The sequence below is a fragment of the Vipera ursinii genome (genome assembly GCF_947247035.1).
Source record: "Vipera ursinii genome assembly, chromosome: 1".
Lineage (NCBI taxonomy): Eukaryota > Metazoa > Chordata > Lepidosauria > Squamata > Viperidae > Vipera > Vipera ursinii.
Window position 1 is genome coordinate 174,955,022 of NC_139512.1, and position 21,797 is coordinate 174,976,818.

At 38.0% G+C, this 21,797-nt stretch overlaps 1 protein-coding gene across 1 annotated transcript in view; it reads right to left on the reverse strand.

Annotated features, from left to right (window-relative positions):
• The window catches only part of ORC2 (origin recognition complex subunit 2), a 33,714-nt gene that overhangs the window by 1,737 nt on the left and 10,180 nt on the right, over window positions 1–21,797 (reverse strand). Inside the window, exons 5-17 of the mRNA XM_083350005.1 lie at window positions 21,689–21,784; window positions 18,924–19,016; window positions 17,643–17,671; window positions 17,231–17,288; window positions 16,014–16,189; window positions 14,178–14,276; window positions 11,786–11,895; window positions 9,513–9,645; window positions 8,268–8,364; window positions 7,481–7,627; window positions 3,979–4,150; window positions 2,856–2,917; window positions 2–120 (exon numbers count right to left, since the gene is read on the reverse strand). Of these exons, the coding sequence (XP_083206131.1) occupies window positions 2–120; window positions 2,856–2,917; window positions 3,979–4,150; window positions 7,481–7,627; window positions 8,268–8,364; window positions 9,513–9,645; window positions 11,786–11,895; window positions 14,178–14,276; window positions 16,014–16,189; window positions 17,231–17,288; window positions 17,643–17,671; window positions 18,924–19,016; window positions 21,689–21,784 (1,391 nt within the window). The remainder of the gene's footprint in view (window position 1; window positions 121–2,855; window positions 2,918–3,978; window positions 4,151–7,480; window positions 7,628–8,267; window positions 8,365–9,512; window positions 9,646–11,785; window positions 11,896–14,177; window positions 14,277–16,013; window positions 16,190–17,230; window positions 17,289–17,642; window positions 17,672–18,923; window positions 19,017–21,688; window positions 21,785–21,797) is intronic.

Consider the following 21,797-nt stretch of genomic DNA (forward strand, 5'->3'; position numbering starts at 1 on the left):
CCCTCTTGGTCCGAATCAGCTTGTGATCCCTGAATTCTATGAGCTGAGCTCTAAGAGTTAGGTCACTATTGACCAAGAAGGCCTCCCGACAGCGTTGATACAAATCTTGGAAAGAAAGACCTAGGAAAAGAGAAGGAAAAGAGGCTTAATAACCAAGCATAAAAAATAAATTCTTGTTCAAATGGACAACTCTCATTTCAACACCAAAAAACATAATCTAATCTAATCTAATCTGTAGAATCCGATTCCTAATGTTGAGGGTATTTTTTTCTAAAACTTTCAGTGAGAAATGCACATATTAACTATTGTACATAAAATTAGCTTAAGACTACAGTAAAAAATGCAGAAAAGAAAGCAAGCCAACAGTGTACAAGCACAGAGTATACTTAGTGCATATATCAACATACAGTTCTGATCTGGTCTAGGACAACTCACCGCGAGGCGACGTTGTATTAATAGTTTCATTCAGTTACTTTTTTTATTGGTGACCACATTTTTGTTGAAAGTATGTCCTTCCTATATTTCTCAACTGACTTTATTTTATTTTTATTAGCCACGGTTCTGTTGAAATTTAAGTTTTGTATTTGTTGAATTGTCCTTTGTGAGTTGTCCCATGGCGGGTTGGCTGTGGTGAGTTGTTCTGTTCTGATCTATCTGCATATACAGTGTTAATTTGCACATGCTTGTTCTTTTTTATATTCTGATTTTACCATCACATCAAACAAAGGTTTGTATAGTCAGTAATTTACAAATAAGAATTACAAAGCCCATTTACTGTATATTGTGATTTGGATATAATGGAAATTATTGCTCAGTCAGAAGTATGAAAAATACTGTAAGCTATATAATAACTTAGGTTAAGCCTGCACTAATCTAGTGGCTGGCTGCCCAAATTATTGTAGTTTGTTCTTGGCTTAACTCAACATAAGAACATATTCATGCTTTAGAAATATCTATAAATTTGAACCTTATGTTCAACAAAGTTTGGGTTTTGCATGTGCTCAGCCATTATTTGATCTTCATTTTCATAGATACAGTTGCAAGAAAAAGTATGTGAACCTTTGGGGATTACGTGGAGTTTTGCATGAATTGGCCATAAAATGCGCTCTAAACGTCATGTAAGTCACAACAATAGAAAAACACAGTTAATTGAACATAAGATGGAAACATTCACAGTGCAGGGTGGAAAAAGTATCTGAACCTTTGGACTTAACTGGTTGACCCTCCTTTGGCAGCAATAACCTCAACCAAACGTTTCCTGTAGTTGCAGATCAGACCTGCACAACGATCTGGAGTAATCTTGGACCACTCCTCTGCACAAAACTGTTTCAGTGTAGCAATATTCTTGGGATGTCTGGTGTGAATCGCTCTCTTAAGGTCATGCCACAGCATTTCAATCGGGTTGAGGTCAGGACTCTGACTGGGCCACTCCAGAAGGCGTATTCTGTTCTGTTGAAGCCATTGTTTTGTTGAATTACTTGTATGCTTTGGGTCATTGTCCTGTTGCATCACCCATCCTCTGCGGAGCTTCAGTTGGCGGACAGATGGTCGTACGTTTTCCTGATAAACTCTGGAATTCATTTTCCCATCAATGACAACAATCTGTCCAGGCCCTGAGGCAGCAAAGCAGCCCCAAACCATGATGCTCCCTCCGCCATGTTTCACAATGGGGATGAGGTTTTGATGTTGGTGTGCTGTGCCAGGACGGCTGTCAGCAACACATCCAATATTATCACACTGGTTGGAGTCAAGGTTGGCTCACTCCTGGCTCCAATTAGCTCTTGGAGAAGTCATTAGGCTAGGGGTTCACATACTTTTTCCACCCTGTACTGTGAATGTTTCCATCTTATGTTCAATTAAAACATGACAACAGCTAATGTTCATGTAGTATTATTTTAAGCAGACTGTGTTTTTCTATTGTTGTGACTTACATGACGTTTAGAGCGCATTTTATGGCCAATTTATGCAAAACTCTATGTAATCCCAAAGGGTTCACATACTTTTTCTTGCAACTGTATGTAGATACTTGACAAAAAGGTTCTAATAAAGTAACATTATTTTGACACAAAAAAACAGTATGCACCAGAATCTATCAATGAAAAAAGCTTTGAATTTTCCTACATTTATACACTAATTAATATATGGTCAAAGATTTAAGATGACCATAAAAACCAAGAGAGCATGACTTGGCTATTTGGTGAATTGAGGAAGTGGAACTTAATGAAAAGGAAAACTATATTCCAACCACTTCCCAAACAGCTATTTGAGTGGGCTAACGAGAGCAAAATTTAAATGGGAACTTTGGATAGACAGCCATCTTCACCATTTAAATTGTGAGGATGTGCTCAGAAAAACCTTACAACCTACAAATAATGAGATCCATTAGCCCAGGGGTCCCCAACCCCCAGTTTGTGGGTCAATACTGGGCTGCGACATGCCAGCAACTGGTCCGCACAAACAAGCAAAGCCCCATCCATGGGATCCAGGCAGCACACAAAACCACTCCCCCTCTGGTCTACGGAAAAACCTCTCTCCACAGAACCAGTCCCTGGTGCCCAAAAGGTTCGGGACCTCTGCATTAGCCCAAGCCCAGAATTGGTTCTGACTACAAAGATTCAGACTGCCCTTAAATATTTTCCAACTATATTCCCTAGCCCGATGGCCCCCAAACCTTGTTCTAGCCTGCAGATCTCTTTAATTTAAAGCTATACCATATTCCAGCCAGAAAAAAAACATTAAAAGTCTCAGCCTGTTTATTAACAGGTAATGTTCAATGTCAAAATTCTCTACCAAACTCTTGTTTTGACAATAATACTTTATTTGAACACCAGAAACAAATTATAAATGCATGTTACCTAAATAGGAGGGATTGTCCTTATTCTCCAACTGGTACTCTACCAAGAGCCTAAAGATACCCCTGAAAAGAGAGAGAACCATGTTAATATAGTTAAATACAGCAAGAACAATACATCCATATCCACTCCTTGTTTAGTGACTAACGTCAATTAGAATCCATTTGCAAATCTGACAGTAATAAAAAATTCATTTTCCAATCAGTATGAGCTTTTACTACCAAATTTCATACACCTGACAGAGAACAAAATGAAAATAACAATGGCAAAGCTATATAAGAAAACTTTTATCCGAATGAGACAGCAACGAGTGATCTTCACAGTGTCAAAGTTGTATGTTCACGTAGTGATGATTTCACTTAACTATCTGGTCAGTGGAACAGAATTCGGTCAGTAAACTAGGAATGAGTGTATTTATCATCCCTGAGGAAAACTGTTCTATGAAAACTCCATATTCCTCATACGATTTATATATTCTTACTTTTATATTTTCTTTACTGGTTCCCCTAAACATTGGAGTTAACTCTTGCTATTCCATGCATTACTGTAGCTGACATTTTTTATCAGTTGGTTTTACTCTCCCCAAAGAAAAAATCCTTTTTATATTTATTTAAATATTAATATAAATATATATTTATTTTATATTTATCAAAATTTAGCCGTTTATTTGTGTGCATGTGCACATAAAATAGAAATGCTGTCTACTTTGAAATATCTCGTTGGTTAAAGGAAGCAGAAAAATGCAATAAAGCAAAACCAAAGATTTGAGTTCTATCTCAGCTATGAGATAGGTGGCTACTAACTGCCCCACTTAGCAAGTTGAAGGTTTTGTGTGATGCCCTGAGTTCCTGTGAAGCAAAATATTAGAATATTTTTCATCATTAGAGCACATTGCTTCACAGGAAACTGGGGCATCTCACATCCTTCAACTTGCTGAGTTGGACAGTTATTCAGCACATTTGAAAGGCTCCAAGTACCCTATCCTGCACGGGGAAAACACCAGGTTTTTTTTCCATGCCCAATTGCAATGCATAAAAGAATTACATTTTTAGTATTAGTCTTATATACTAGGGGTTTTTTTCTGGTTTTTTTTTCTCTCTCTCTCGTTTCTCGCAAACTTTCTTACCTTGCATTAGAAGTCAGACTGCAGAGAACATGGGTGAGGGAGCTCAATGCCAAAGAACCCGAATGCTGTACCAAGAGTGAGTTCTCATAGGCTGTTTCTTCTGCATAAGGGCTGAAGGTGGTCGTTTCATACCACAACCAATTATACATACTTTGTTTTGCTTGATCCCACACTATGAGAGCAGAAGACAAATATCAAAAAGAAAGAAAATATTAATGCCCTGAGAGTATATGTTCCATAAAACTTTGGGAACTCTAACTGGGTGGAAATGGCTTTCCATAACAGCTTTTATGACATGCCAGCATAGAAATGCAGAGAAAGTAATTCCTAACTGTTACCTGAACTAAACTCTTTTTATGACAGATTATTGTTTGAATAAGGTCTGATACTAATAGCGCATGTTTTTAATAAAGAGGTGTGTTTAAGGGACTCATTTGGCTTTTGGATGGCAAACTGGGGAATGCATTCCAAACAAGAAAAGAACAAAATGTAATTTAATATGAATATAATTAAATTATTTAACACAATCTTATTCCATCACATTATTCTATCACAGTTTCAAAGCATTCTGGAACTGTGACCAAGGCTTTCATAGAATTCATGAAAGCCTAGTCTCAAGTCATACATCTCTGATAAATATCAATTATAGCATCAGCTGAATAGTCATTTCCAGCCCTTATTTTTTATTAAAGAAATGATCCTGGATTTTCTTTATGAAGAGTCCTTCTAAATGTCTGTCAGAGGCATCAAGAGAGTGTTAACTTATCCTATCTCCTAGGACAGACATGTCAAACACAAGGCCCGGGGGCCGGATCCGGCCCGCGAAGTGGTTTCATGCGGCCCGCGAAGCCATCCTGGAAACAGTGAGGGAACGGCCCCCACTGCCTTGGCCCTGGCCCAGAGACCCTCCTTCTGCCAGAGACCCTCAGATCTGTCCCACTCCTGCCCAGGCCCCCATAGGCACCCTTGATGCGAATGATGTAGAGCTGGCCACGCCCACCCAGTAGGCCATACACACTCTAGCCACGCCTACCCAGTAGGCCACACCCACCCTGGCCATTGCCACCCGGCCCCTTGAGTGCAACCGCAATGCTGATGCGGCCCTCAATGAAATTGAGTTTGACATCCCTGTCCTAGGACCTAGGACAAGAACTCTGACTAGACCAAGTCTTATAGGCTCCACCTATAGTGAGGGGAAAAAATTATTTGATCCCCTGCTGATTTTGTACGTTTGCCCCCTGACAAAATCAGCAGGGGATCAAACACTTTTCCCCCCTCACTGTATTAGTTCACTCAGTTTCTCCCATGACACAGCCATAGAAAAAGCACAAAGCACAAAACTGGAGGAAAAATATCCAAGGATAACCACACAGAAGAATCTCAAAGGTGCTTTTTCAAAAGGCAACTGGACTATGTTTTTTTTTCCCTTGAGGAAGACATTCCTCATCCAAGAAGTTTCTTCAGTTCTGACTCAATTCTGAAGCTTTTTGGATGAGAAGCGAAACGCCTTCCTCAAGGAAAAAAACATAGTCCAGTTGCCTTTTGAAAACGCACCTTTGAGACAGCCATGACCTGGATGACTGAGCATCTCCATAGACATGCGGAAGAAGATTTAACTGATGGGAAAATGGAAGACTAAACCACTGTCTTATGAATCTTAATTAAACAAGCATGGTTGAAAAACAACTAATGTAGATGCCATTTGAATAAATATGGGAGTAGCCTCGGATCCATTACATGATGCAAATTAGAAAGGGGCTAACATTTCAATATTTACTATAAATAGGTCTTGCATTTGATATCTGTTGCTGAAATTCTCTTGTAATGGTTCCATTAGATTTTCTACAATAAATTTACTATCAGAGTTTTGAAAGTCTATACTTTCAGAGTAAGTCTGGTGCTTACAGAGAACGTTTCTAAGGAGGGAAAAGATGAACAATCAAAAGGCTAGGTAACAGTGCTTCTCCAAAATCTACAGAGATCAAAATAAGAGCATTCTGGCTTTCTGATTGATTTCAACAGAACTAATGGGAAACAGTCTGTTATCATGAAAATTTCTCTGTGTGAGTACATCTGGAATGATCGAAATGAATGGGGATCTCTATTCAGTAGCTGAAGAACCTTGAAAATCAATGTCTTCAAAGTAAATAGAAAGTCACTGGAATTACTATTGCCTTTTGCATCATAATTTTCCATAGCATCCAACAGGCTCAGAGAAATAAACACAGGATAAAGTGTATTGCAAGCTGCCTTGGCTCTCCCCGATAGTAACCTAACATTGTCTCTTGGAAGCAGGACTGAAAATAGCAAAACGCTGTTAGCAGGATCCACTTCTATGCTCTTTGCGTATGTTGTGCATAAGGTTTATCACCTGCTTATGAAAGGATTTGGATTTTGATATCTGATAATTCATGTCTGAAGATGTTAAATAAGCATATTTCATTTGGTGGAAAAATGTTTTTATAAAGCCATTTGCACTGCCCTAAGCTTTAGCAAATGGATGTCATACCATCCATTTCTGACAGGAAATCCCGAGCTGCAAACTCTTGGCAATGTATTTGCCATCCTGCCAGGCAGCCATCATTTGCTGAAGCTCCCCACTACCTTCAGGGATACCTTACCTATAGAAAAATGAATATAACATCCATCCACCTATGGATTTGGATAGGTAACCTCATGCACTGTTGTGCATGGCATATACCAGAATTTAAGTATCTTTCAAATCTACAAAGGGCACAAAAGCTGCGGGAGTTATATTGTTTATGTTGTGTTAGTTTATGCTGCATTTTCAGTGCAGAGAACACGTTTTTCTTTTAGCCAATTTGGAACGTCAAAGATGGAGTAGATTCATAAGATAGGGTTTTAAAATGGTTAGGGTTTTTTTCCTTTCTTCGAGATGAATATGTTGTGTGGTTGCTATGCACAGAAAGAAAGAAAGAAGTAAAACAAAACAGGTTAAAAGAGAAACAAGATTATCCTAGATGAAGGCCTACAATGTGATGGTTGGCTGACAAGAGTTTATGAGACTAAACTGGCCATCCATTCCCTATTGCCATGTTGAGGTGGCAGGCTGAATTAGCCCATTCTATGGATGCCTCCACACACCAACTAGGTAGGGATAGATTAAAACTACTTAAATAAGTCCAAATATTTCTGCAAACTTACAGCAGACTTATAAGTTTAGTCCTGTCATCTTGTAGGGAAGTAATCTTTTAACACTTATTTGTAAAAAGACTTTATAAAAACACCCTTGCTAAAATAAACTGATCTGAAACTGCCATTGAACTGTTCTTAGATTCTGCTTTACCAGTACAAAATAAATCATAGTCTCTTAAGAAATCTAAATATAAATTAATAATTATAATTCCACCATTGGCAATATGCAGAATAAAAAACAGCCCTAGAATGAATTACGTTTGTACAATGGGACCTATTACTACTATCTGGTATTTATGATGAATTTACACACAACATACACAGTTTGAAAAACCCAGTAACCTACTGAGTGGTGCATTAATATGATCAATAGATGCTATGAGGTAGACATTGGAAAGTGAAGACAATTGTCCTAGGATTTGCTGACTTTTATCTCCTCTTAACATCTTACTGTCCAAGTTGTGGATGAGAAGATATAGTTCCGAGGAAACATCTGGCAAACAAGAAAAAAAAAGAAATACCAATAGTCAAAGATCAAAAAATAGAATATATAAATAATGGTTATAGGATTGGTGTCGGGAATATTTGATGCTTAGGTGAAAAAAATGCTACTTTTTGAAATAAGTTCTTCAGAACAGCTTACGAACATTTTAAAATTACAACGAAATTTAGTTTACAATACACAATCTATATTAAATCTTGTTTAAATGAATAGCCTATATATTAAACCTTCTTTAGTTAAACAATATATGCATTTAATGTCATTGAATGATGGAGCTGCATGATGGCAAGTTGAAAAGGGGAAGGCCACTGATTGGGATGAAAAGCAGGGATGAGCAGAGACAGAAACCCAACGATACTAGAAATGCTGTGAAGATCTTTGCTGCTTGATTTCTGTCATTGTAGGGGAGGAGAGGGACAAGGGGCTTGGGGACTCCAAACCTACTGCCAATCTGTCCTTCCACAACAGGAAGCTCAGCATTATTTCAAAAGCTACTGGATCAAGTCTCACAAATTCTAATTTTTCTCTATTAAATGCAAATTAAATCACCTCGGATCATTAGTCACAATATGTCAAGAACGTTTAAGGCAACAATACATAAACTTGTAAGATGACCGACCAGATAGTTTACCTTCTTTAAAACTTTTTAGGATGAAGTCCACCTGGTCCTGGGGGCTACGAAAGGTACCCATGTGATTCAATACCTCTTCTGTTATAGAATTCAAAATCTGGCACAGAAAAATGGTAGGCCATCATCATCTTTTAACACTTTCTTTTTAAAGATTCTTAGAAGAATTAAATCTGTTCTGAAAACAAACTTTTGACCATTATATCTACTTGAATAAATTATAGCATTCCTGTACTGAAAGTGAAATTATTGTAGAAACTCTCACAAAATGTAGAAATACTTTTCACATAAACATTTAATAATAAGCAAAAGATTTCATAGGCTGCAGATTTTATAACAGCCCATTTGGAGTTCTGGGAAGAAGGTTCTAGCAAAACTACACCCAAAAATGTTGTCAAGAAAAGTGCAGGGACTTGTAAGTCATCAAGAGTCAAAGCTGACTCTATGGACAATAAGAACAAGTACTTCCTATCCCAAAGGTACTTTTCCAAAAGGCAATTGGACTTTCTTGGCTTTTTCCTTGAAAATGTTTTGTTTCTCATCCAAGCAGCATCTTCAGTTCTGAAGGAACATTTTCAAGGGAAAAAAACAATAAAATCCAGTTGTCTTTTGGAAAAGCACCTGTGGGACAACCGTGACCTGGATGATTGAGAATCTCCATAGACTAGTAGTTCCTGTGTTTTGAATTAATCCAATTTACTCCCAATCGCTCACTTTTCTTCTAAGTGGAATCTATACATAAAAAGTTGCATTCAAAATAAGTCCACAACAGATTTTGGCTAGCTATATCACACCATGGTTTAATTGTGGTTTACTAAACAAACCACAACTGACTGGATGACAAAGCACTCTAAATTACAAACAGCAAAATGTAATTTAGCACTTGTGTTGTCAGAACCCAGCCATCATATTCTAGGATTAAGTGCAGAAAAGATAAGCAATTTGAGAAATGTAGTCAGTCTTCATTCAGCGACCAGTATTGGCTGCAGCAACTCAGTCGTTAAGTGAAACAGTTGCTGAATGAAACTGCAACAATGCTTATGATCTTATTTCAGCTTTCCTTTTCTTTACAGACTGAGAAAATCATAAATGTGAGAATTGGCTGTAAATCATAAATGTGAAACAGACACTAAATGAAGCAGTCCTTAACCAGGACTACCTGTAATACCCTTCCGTCTATACTACTGCATTTTGTAGTAAAGCTTTTGTTAACTGATCAAAGCTAGCCGTATATCTGTTTTTGCTTACTGATTTTATGGTGATGTTGGGGAAGAATCCATTTACCACAAGATGTACTGAATCCTGAAGAAGAGAAATACGAAAATTTTCCAACAGATCTCTTTTTGAACCTAATCCATATAGCACAATATTGAACCCCAAGCTGTAAGAAATAAAGAAAAAAGTCCTTGAATATGACAAAACAAAGTGCAGTGCAATATGATGTACTGAAAATGCTTAGGCTGATCACAAGAACTTCTTGTTCTAAAAACGGGGTGTGTGTGCAAAATTTGTTGTGTTTTATTTTTGAGCACTACTCAATTGAAGATTTATTTTTAAAAAAAAAAGATCCAGGATTTCAGTTTGGCTCAGTAGTATACCAGTTTTTTCTAATCAGTAAAAGGTAAAGGTAAAGGTTCCCCCGCACATGCGTGCTAGTCGTTTCCGACTCTAGGGGCCGGTGCTCATCTCCGTTTCATAGCCGAAGAGCCAGCGCTTGTCTGAGGACGTCTCCGTGGTCATGTGGCCGGCATGACTAGACGCCAAAGGCGCACGGAACGCTGTTACCTTCCCACCGGAGTGGTCCCTATTTTCTACTTGCATTTTTACGTGCTTTCGAACTGCTAGGTGGGCAGAAGCTGGGACGAGTAACAGGTGCTCACTCTGCTACACGGCACTCGGGATTCGACCCGCCAAACTGCCGACCTTCCGATCGACAAGTTCAGCGTCCTAACCCACTGAGCCACCGCGTCCCTTTCTAATCAGACAAACTGTCAATTCTTTACCTATGAGCAAGTTTTCTGCTAATTGTCTATCCTGATTTTCTATCTTATGTATTTTCTTAATAGCAAAAGCTTGCCTTAAATAGGAGGGGGAAAAAGATCAGTATTCTGAATATATAATGTTTTCTTCATTTAATCAAGTAAGTTGAGGTGAGTTTGCTCAGCATTGAATTTATTTCAGTTTACCGTTTTGACTTTGGAAAAGTCTCTCAGTGAATATTAAACTTCTCAGCATTACAGGTCATCGTCTACTTACCACTACAATTGAGCCCAAAATTTCCACTGCTAACCAAGACAGTTGTTTAAGTGAATTTTGCCCCATTTTACGACCTTTCTTGCCACAGTTGTTAAGTGAATTACTGCAATTGATAACATGATTGTTAAGTGAATCCGGCTTGCCCATTGACTTTGCTTGTCAGAGGTTCACAAAAGGTGATGATCACATGACGCTGGGACACTGCAACTGTCAGAAATAATATGCCAGTTGCCAAGTGTCTGAATTTTAGTCACGTAACCATGGGTTCACATAACTTTGAACGGTCACTAAATGAATAGTTTTTAAGTTGAGGACTACCTGTAGTTATTTTATATAAGCTTCAGGGTTGAACTGTGAGGTCCTTGATGCTCTCTGAGTTTGGCTGTTTGCTATCAGAAATTTCACCACCTAACTAGATAACATCATCAGTGTGAGCAAGTGTAGATTTTGCTCCCTGTTTATGAGCATTCATACAGAAAGAATAGTCATTCCTTGGCAGAAATTTGCCTACATGCAAATTTCTCCCATTTGTGTGCTTTCTGAAGCGTTTGTTGCCCTATGTGGGTCCAATAGAAGAGAATATACATAGCTCAGGGTTGAAATACACACATCAAACTCTTCAGAAAGCACACAAATGGGAGAAAATTGCATGTAGGCAAACCTCTATCAAGGAAAAACTTATCTTTTTGCATTAATACCTATAAAGAGAGAGCAAACCCTACGCTCATTCACACTAGTGATGTTACCTTTGCAGGATGATGAAACCTGCAAGCCAACAACCAATCTTAGAGAGCACCAAGGACGCCATGAAAGTTATTAAAAATAGAATTGCTCTGGAAGTTTATGAAGGCTCAGGATGATGCTACTAAATTAATGATAATGATTGATGATTTTGGAGGATTTTGCTTACTGTATATCTGCTTTCATGACTTGATGAATGTTAATTTTTACCATGAATGTTTTAGTGTATTGTTACTATATATATTTGTTGTAAGCCACCGAGAGTCCAGTTGATAGTGGTGTGCTCAAATAGAAAAATTAGTCGTATGTCATGGCTGAAAGAAGTATTTATACTTTTTCAAATATCGATGAAATTGTGCAGGCCTCATTTCTAGGAAACATTAATCATACACAATGATGAAATATTAACTATATCCAATGATCCAGTTTTAGTCAACAAAATGATTTCAAAGCATAGCTGTGGTGATTTATTTCAATTTATTCTCTGGACAGCAAACTCCTATTAAAATATAAGGGATACTTACTGCAGTTGCAACATCCATTTATAGAAGAGGGATTCATGTTGTGTCATTAACTTTTCACGTTCAGCAGCAAAAGCAACAGGTACGTCATTCAAGAGATTTTGTAGGGATTCCTAGACCATTTAGATTCATTGCAGAAATAAAGGGCTCATCAGTAAATTTCTAATTAGTGATATCACGAAAAAGTTCTTAACTGATGGAAAGGCTTTGAACAGAATGATCTTCATTATCAGACATTTCCAATTCCTTCTCCCTCTCTCTGCTCAGAAAGAGCTAAGGACTAATAGAATGCAATTGAAAGTGCTTTAACTATGAAGTTCTTTATGATTTGATACCGAGTTTCCTTTAGGACTGTATTCATCCACCAGAATTGGCTCAACCACTTCGATCATGCTGGGAAAAGCACGATTGCTCCAGATTTTGGGGAGGTCAGAGAGGCCAAGGTCCAGAGTATTTTTTTTGTTATCAAACCATTCCTCTTGAATGGGCCCTTCTCAAGTTGCTTTCTGGAAGTTTCTGAAAACGGAGCTTTTCTACAGCACATTTGGGAGTTGATGCCAGATGCTCTCTGGAATGTGTGTTTGTCTATTTTTGACTGCTGGTTCTTGTATTTGTAATTGTTACTGTTTTTGCTGGGAGAACTGCAGAATATAAATGTGATACACAAAAAGGAATATACAGCCTTTTAAAGGCATAAAGATGTTTCACAGGAGATGCAGGCACGTGTGCATAGAGAAGCTACATCCTGGACTCAAACATTACTCCTGTGATTCTAGCAAAATAGGGGTGCTTGAGTTAAGCAGATGCTAATGAACAAGAATGTGCTTCAAAGTGGGTATGCTAACTGCACTTCTGTAATTCAAATGTGTACTTTCCTGGTAAGGTTAGGAAAAAACTACTGATATGATGGATGAACACAACTTTCTGAATCCTCAGCAATCCCAATGCCAAATAGGGAATTCCAGTAGTTGGTTTACATACAGCATTGGACTAAACTCATGGATTTGGGAACAGAATGTCTGGGATACTCTATATAACCTAGAGCAGGGGTGTCAAACTCAATTTCATTGAGGGCCGCATCAGAATTGCGGTTGCCCTCAGGGGGCTGGGTGGGTGTGGCCTACTGGGTGGGTGTGGCCTACTGGGTGGGCGTGGCTAGAGTGCGTACGGCCTACTGGGTGGGCGTGGCCAGCTCTACATCATTCGCATCAAGGGTGCCTATGGGGGCCTGGGCAGGAGTGGGACAGATCTGGGGGTCTCTGGCAGAAGGAGGGTCTCTGGGCCAGGGCCAAGGCAGTGGGGGCCGTTCCCTCACTCTTTCCAGGATGGCTTCGCGGGCCGCATGAAACCACTTCGCGGGCCGGATCTGGCCCCCGGGCCTTGTGTTTGACATGTCTGACCTAGAGGATTTTCTTCTGGAGTCTGTTGAACCGCTCCAGAACAGCATGGTTCAGAGAATTCTGGAATGGTATGATGAAGGAAGGGACTGGATTCAGTCAATGAATTCTGCACATCCTATTCAGGTATACAGAGAGCAGTAAGACTGCGAAAGTTGGTATAAAAACATTGAAGGAATATCTTCAAGTACTTAGATAAGATACTATGATTTTTTTAAAGTTTTACTGTATCAGAAGACTGTAAGCTGCTTGATTGAGAACCAGGGAAAGTGTTTAAAGCATCAGGTTAGAAAATGGGAGACCATGAATTCTAGTCTTGCCTTTGAGATATTATTATTATTATTATTACAAATAACTCAAGGTAGCAAACATAGCCAACATTCCTCCCTCCTCCTGTTTCCCTCACAACAACCCTGTGAGGTGAGTTGGACTGAGACAGAGTGACTGAGCCCAAAGTCACCTAGCTGGCTTTTCATGGCTAGTCACTTTCTCTCAGCCTAAGGAGAAGGTAATAGTAAATCACTTTTGAAAATTTGCCAAGAAAACTGCAGGGACTCATCCAGTCAGTTGCCACATGAAAATCAACTCAGAGGGAGAAAAGAAAACAAGAAAAGAAAAGGCTGCTTGATTGCAACACAGATATTTTCAAAACTTTCATGAGCCAGAATTTGTAACAGATTTTTTAAAAAGGAATTTTTTCAGTTCCCATAGACATCATAGGTAAGTACAGTATATGTACTTTCTCTGGCAAACCCCGTACAAGTTATTTGCCCATCCAGTTCTTTAGAATGGTTTGGGGTTTATTTCAAATCTAGTTTACAGCTCTGCGATTTCCTCATAATTTTTCCATCCAAGTACTAACCAAGTCCGTTCTGTTTAGCTTTTCAAGTCCAAACAAAGTGACAGCTCACTACACAGAAGATACAACATAAACTATAACTAGTGGTTTGGGATATTGTGTGAATTCTGATAAATCTCTTTCTCAGTACATACTATACCTGATCCAGGTTTTTTTTCTCCAACTTCTGCAGTGTTCGATCAGAGGTTAAAACTTTAGAACTGCTGTGTGCTTCAAAATACTCTTCTACCAAATTGCTCTGATAACAAATATACAAAGAAGAATAATTATTATCTTCTGGCAACATTAATTGAGGAACAAATTGACGGCTTGATTTCACAATCCAGATTCTAGACAACTGATGATTTAATCAAGTGCAAAACTGTACTATAGAAAACAGTATATTGAAATGAATCTAAATTCTCTCTAATAATTAATAGTGTACCATATATGCTCACAGATAAGCCCATCCTCAGGTAAGCTAATGATTTTTTTAATCAAAATACTATAAAAAATGTGCCATCTGCAGATATGCTGACCCTCAAAGTTTTTGTGTATTAATTTTTACAACTAGCTTATCCACAGATGATGAATTTTTCATCCTAGTTTGGTTAAAAATTAAAGGGCTCGCTTATCCACAGATGGACTTCTCCGTGTGTGTGTGTGTGTGTGTGTGTGTGTGTGTGTGTGTGTGTATAGGTAAAGGTTCCCCACACACGTGTGCTAGTCGTTTCCGACTCTAGGGGCCCATCTCCGTTTCAAAGCCGAAGAGCCAGCGCTTGTCCGAGGACGTCTCCGTGGTCATGTGGCCAGCATGACTAGACACCAAAGGCTCACGGAACACTGTTACCTTCCCACCGTAGTGGTCCCTATTTTTCTACTTGCATTTTTACGTGCTTTCAAACTGCTAGGTTGGCAGAAGCTGGACGAGTAACAGGTGCTCACTCTGTTACGCGGCACTCGGGATTCGACCCGCCAAACTGCCGGCCTTCTGATCGACAAGCTCAGCGTCTTAACCCACTGAGCCACCGCGTCCCCTATATATATGTGTGTGTGTGTGTATGAAGTGTTTGTTAAGTATTTAGAATACCTTGCTAGTCCCCAAACACGGGGCAAATCTTATTTCCTGTTTCAGCCTAACCTGCAATCAGCCCAGGTTAGAATCTCAGAAGGGTATGGCTAACTGATGAGAACAAATGACTTTGAAATGGCCATATTAGTCTCCCTTTAACTCTTTGTTAGCAATCCAAAAAAAATTTACACAAATATGAGCTGTCACTGTTGTGACTACAACCTCACTCTGTTACGCGGCACTTGGGATTCGACCCGCCAAACTGCCAACCATCTGATCGACAAGCTCAGCGTCCTAACCCACTGAGCCACCACGTCCCCTGTATATGTATATGTATATACATATAGGTATGTATGTATGTATGTATGTATTTTTAAAAGTATTAGCGTATATACTCATGGTTAAGTCCATCTGCAAGTAAGCTAAACCCAATTTTTGGATGTATTTTGAAACCTAAAATGCTTGGCTTATTTGCAAGTTTATACAGTAATTAAAAACAAATATTTGGCATGTTATATTTTCACTTACAGAAATATTTTAAAAAACCCCTTTCCATTCCATCTTTACTGTTTTATCTTTTTCCCATGTGTTTAATTTCAGCTTTTGTTAAGCATTTATATATACTATGGAAAAGATAATCCTGCACATAGTAGAAAATACTTTGCTATAAGGATACAACTTATTTTACTTAGAGATATAATTAGGAAAGTAAACCAAGAACTTACACACTAAATGAAACTTTGTGAAGGGCATTTAGTAAATTTGTCTCCAGAATTTAGTCAGGAGAATTGAAGCTAGATAAATTAAACTGCAACAGGACACTTTTCCAAAACTAGTCAGAGGAAAAATATATTTGACTTATTTTTGAACACAGTGGAAACTTCTTCTAACCCTGGAACCAAACTGATCTCTGAGCATGCTTACAGAAATATATCTCTTCAGCTTCTTAGCAGATGTTTCCTTGCTAGGTGGAACAGAAGAGCTTTGGGATCTAATAGGGGTTTTTGGAAGAACAGCAGATGCTGAGCAAGCATCATCCCCTTCTTCTTCAGAGGTTGAAGCAGAATAATCACTTTCACTATCAGAGCACATGTTTAAGGCTAAAAAGGAAAAAAATAGTTTAGAATACAAATAGTTTTTGGATTGGATGGAACTGGGACCAGAATTTCCATGGCTAAGTGATGCGGTCGTAAAGTGTGACATAATGTACCCACATTGCTTAGCTTGCCATCATAACCCCAAGACTACATGGCTCATTAAATGTGGACTTTATATGACTATGATATGGAAAGAGGCAGCAGTCCCAGGCAAGCAGGCTGACAGGCAAGAGTTATTGGTGGGCTGGTGTTGCAGGTGGACACTACACTGCAGGTGGGCAAAAAAACAGTGAGAACTGGAGCAACTTGCAAATTCCTGCTGGTTTCCCCTTTGACTCTACATTTGGGAAGCCAACAGGAAAGGGTGCAAATGCTGATCGCATGATCAGAGGACACTGCAATTGTCATAATGGCAAGGTAGTTGCCAAGCATCCAATTCATAACCACATTATTGTGGGGACATTACAGTAGCCACAACTTTGAGGACCAGTTATACATTCTCCTCATTCAGTACTACTGTAACTTTGAACAGTCACTTAACAAGTAGTTATAACCCATGGGCTACCTGTAGCACTTGCTAAGAAACAAGAGTTCAGTAAGGCTATTGATTTCCCATCAATTTGCGGAAGCGGATGAGGAACAGAATGCTGGACAAGATAGATTTTTTAATTTGACTCAACAGGGCTCTTATGTTCTCAGGAGTTTCCCCTTCTGCTCCTCAGGTGTGAGTTTTGTGGCTGTAGTTTATTTTTGACATAGTTTTCATGAAACTCAATGCAGTTGTAAACTACATTTAGCTATAACTGTCATAGGCAGTCAACATGTTACAGCCAGCATTGGCTTGAAGTATGATATTGTAGGATAGAAAACTAATTTCCTCATGAGACCACCGGTAATCTATTTTAGATTTAACTTTAAAACATTAAGCCAGGACTGTGGAAACCTCCTTCACTAAAAATCTCAAACTCGAACTGGAAAGCAAATTATAGGAAAAATATCTCATAATGTCACCAAATTATGTTAGCTAGAACTACTATTTCTTACCTGTCATTCTTTTCCGAGTCCGGTAAGATAATTTTGATAATAAATGATTCCTTTTAGTCTGTTAGGAATAGCAAGTACATTAGATTCCATTCTAAAAAAACATGTCTAAATATTCTATTTTCCTGACAAAATATCCATCTAAATGCAAAATATAATTTTATTTCTAATTGTAAGGTCTCCTATCGCAGTCAAAAGATGTAGTTAAATGGGAGGAAATGGGAAATCCAAATGCAACTATTGTATATAATTTTCATAAAGATACCTTAAGACTGAATACATACTTAAAATATTTGAAAATACATTTATATCTGCAGAGTTGAAAATAATACATTGTCAGCATAAGCAGCCTCAATTTTACAAGTTTACATCAATCACAACTGATACTTTTAACAGCCAAAAAAATTTCACTCACATCTTCCTGGTCTTTGCTTGAAGAACATTCTGAAATTAAAAATTGATTCACAGATCAGGATTACACATAAATATCATGGGTTTTTTTTACACAATTTCAAGTGTATCACAGGATTGTTTAAATGTACATTTTTGGCTAAAACCAGAGATTCAGCCTAATTTAATATGCAGTACTAAACATTTTTCTTTCCGAGAAACAATTGTCACCAGGAATTTTTTGCCTTGATAACTCTATTGCCAAGGTCCTCCCTATATAAATTCTATGCTACTTACAGTTTATCTGAATTATAGTAATAACTCACCCTTATAAATAATGTTTCAATAAATTTAGGTTTATATGCTGCTGGTTCAGACAAGGAATTTGGGAGCACAAGAATCAGCAAATCTGTAGGACCTGATACTAGCTTCGTTTGAGATGCAGCTATTAATCTATGCCATTTCTTCAACATTTGTTCCATAGCTAGCTAGTTATGGACACTGCAATCTATTACCACTCTGAAACTGGAAACTATGTAAAGGAAATAAGACTAAAAACTGGTGTCCTTGGAATCTGTATATAAATAATCATACAGTAATATATAATAATTTGTATAGTAGGAAGTATATAATCATATATGCAGAATTCCCAAATGCCCTTTCAAGCAGTTATTATGAACAATTCTCCAATTTTTGTTAAATATTCACAATAAAGTGGAGCACTCACATACATACATACATACATACATATCTTTATTATGGTCATTGACCACAATATCCAACAATCTAAAGCAGATGGAACAAAATAAAGCAATTGATTAAATCATTAATGCAATAAAAGGGTGTCTGGCTTTAGACAGTGTAGCAAAGTTTGACCATGTTCATAAACACAAAATCATAGTGGTTTGATAACAAAAACTGAATTTATATGATAATTAGAAATGCCTGGGTATTTTACTCAATACCCAGAGTTGTTGAGAATCAGGCAGCATATAAGTTTAATAAATGATAATGATTATATGAGAAATGATCAGATGGAAATTGCACCCTTATTTCGGCATTCATTTATTAAGGGACGGTACTTCTATACTCAGCATTCAATTTATTTTCCGTTTTAGAACAATTGTAAGACAAATTCTGTATTTTCCAAAATGTAAGTTTGCAGCTAAGCAACAAATACATGCAATATAAAATACATATTCTTGTCTACCTTATTTCATTAGAATGACTTTTTTTTAAAAAAAACTCTGTAATTCTCTATTTTAATCAAATATCTAACATTTTAAAAACTACTAACAGAACTTACTACTGCTCATTTCTGGAGTGTTTATTTTCTCCTCATGCTTCTTCAAACTGTTTTGCTTTGCATTCTTTGCAGAGTTCTGAATTAGCTCAGAAGCTTTAAAGTAAAAAAGAAATATCCAATTAAAGCAGCATGCAAATATTACATAAATACTCAAAAGGATAGCACAGACAAATGTATATCATGTACAAATGTATTTAATATCTAAAGTTACTAGCAACCATAAATAATATGATTCTAACACAAGAAATACTCAGGGCAACAAGGATATAGCTACCTATTTACCTACCTATTTACAGGGAGTGCAGAATTATTAGGCAAGTTGTATTTTTGAGGATTAATTTTATTATTGAACAACAACCATGTTCTCAATGAACCCAAAAAACTCATTAATATCAAAGCTGAATATTTTTGGAAGTAGTTTTTAGTTTGTTTTTAGTTATAGCTATTTTAGGGGGATATCTGTGTGCAGGTGACTATTACTGTGCATAATTATTAGGCAACTTAACAAAAAACAAATATATACCCATTTCAATTATTTATTTTTACCGGTGAAACCAATATAACATCTCAACATTCACAAATATACATTTCTGACATTCAAAAACATAACAAAAACAAATCAGTGACCAATATAGCCACCTTTCTTTGCAAGGACACTCAAAAGCCTGCCATCCATGGATTCTGTCAGTGTTTTGATCTGTTCACCATCAACATTGCGTGCAGCAGCAACCACAGCCTCCCAGACACTGTTCAGAGAGGTGTACTGTTTTCCCTCCTTGTAAATCTCACATTTGATGATGGACCACAGGTTCTCAATGGGGTTCAGATCAGGTGAACAAGGAGGCCATGTCATTAGATTTCCTTCTTTTATACCCTTTCTTGCCAGCCACGCTGTGGAGTACTTGGACGCGTGTGATGGAGCATTGTCCTGCATGAAAATCATGTTTTTCTTGAAGGATGCAGACTTCTTCCTGTACCACTGCTTGAAGGTGTCTTCCAGAAACTGGCAGTAGGACTGGGAGTTGAGCTTGACTCCATCCTCAACCCGAAAAGGCCCCACAAGCTCATCTTTGATGATTCCAGCCCAAACCAGTACTCCACCTCCACCTTGCTGGCGTCTGAGTCGGACTGGAGCTCTCTGCCCTTTACCAATCCAGCCACGGGCCCATCCATCTGGCCCATCAAGACTCACTCTCATTTCATCAGTCCATAAAACCTTAGAAAAATCAGTCTTGAGATATTTCTTGGCCCAGTCTTGACGTTTCAGCTTGTGTGTCTTGTTCAGTGGTGGTCGTCTTTCAGCCTTTCTTACCTTGGCCATGTCTCTGAGTATTGCACACCTTGTGCTTTTGGGCACTCCAGTGATGTTGCAGCTCTGAAATATGGCCAAACTGGTGGCAAGTGGCATCTTGGCAGCTGCACGCTTGACTTTTCTCAGTTCATGGGCAGTTATTTTGCGCCTTGGTTTCTCCACACGCTTCTTGCGACCCTGTTGACTATTTTGAATGAAACGCTTGATTGTTCGATGATCACGCTTCAGAAGCTTTGCAATTTTAAGAGTGCTGCATCCCTCTGCAAGATATCTCACTATTTTTCACTTTTCTGAGCCTGTCAAGTCCTTCTTTTGACCCATTTTGCCAAAGGAAAGGAAGTTGCCTAATAATTATGCACACCTGATACAGGGTGTTGATGTCATTAGACCACACCCCTTCTCATTACAGAGATGCACATCACCTAATATGCTTAATTGGTAGTAGGCTTTCGAGCCTATACAGCTTGGAGTAAGACAACATGCATAAAGAGGATGATGTGGTCAAAATACTCATTTGCCTAATAATTCTGCACTCCCTGTATTTATTTGTATATATTTTACTGATCTTGATTTTCAAAGTCTTTGATTCCCTACACAGTCCTTTACCTTTTAGGAGTAGTAACAAAATATCTCTTTTACAAATACTTCCTCTGGGGTGTCACCCATTTATGGATTTTTCTCTGAATTAGTGTTCACATTAAAATCACTCTTACATCAAATGAAGACATTTCCACAAACTATTTAATTGGCTTTAACTTGTGTGGCTGCCTAGTTTATATGATGCTGTTATCTTTTATTTTATTCTATTTTATCATACAAGTTTTAACTTGGATTGAATTTCCCATTTTTTAAATTGTAAATCACCCAGAGCATTTTAGCTATTGGGCAGTTTAAAAAATAAAATAAAACAAGGGCCAGCATGCACTAGGTTTAGCTTTTAATTTTAAAACATTTCAATATTAATTATGTTGTGATACATGCTGCATTTAGAACTTTCCAAACTTTTAGAAGCAAGCTGTCAAACTTTCAGGAACAAACGATCAGACCCGCATGTGTAGAGCTCAAACTAGGTGCTTTATTGTTGTATGCCAATTTTACAGAACTCTTCGCAGACAGGTAGATTCGCCTGGGAAAGACTAGGTAAGATTCAAAGGCATTCTTCTGTTTACGTAGAGTCTGTGCTAATTCCTCGATTGATCCCTCTTCCAGACTGGAACGGTTGCTCTCCAATATAAACTAACAAAAGACTAGTGTTGTGAAGTAGAGCTGTAAAGTCTCATCAGTCCAACAAAACTAATTACATGGAATCTGTTACTCACAGGACTGACAGACCTATGGATTGTGGGTTCAGAGCAGATTTAGGTTTTGTTTTTTAAAAGGAATCCATGAGAAAGCAAGCCATACAAATATATACAAGTACCTATATATGTAAAAGGAACGGAACATGAAACACAATACATGCCTCTCTCTGCCATCTTATTAGAGCGTTTTGGAGTTTGGAATGGAAAGACATCACCACCACTTGCACTGGAACCATTCCTCATTGAGTCTAAAAATATATA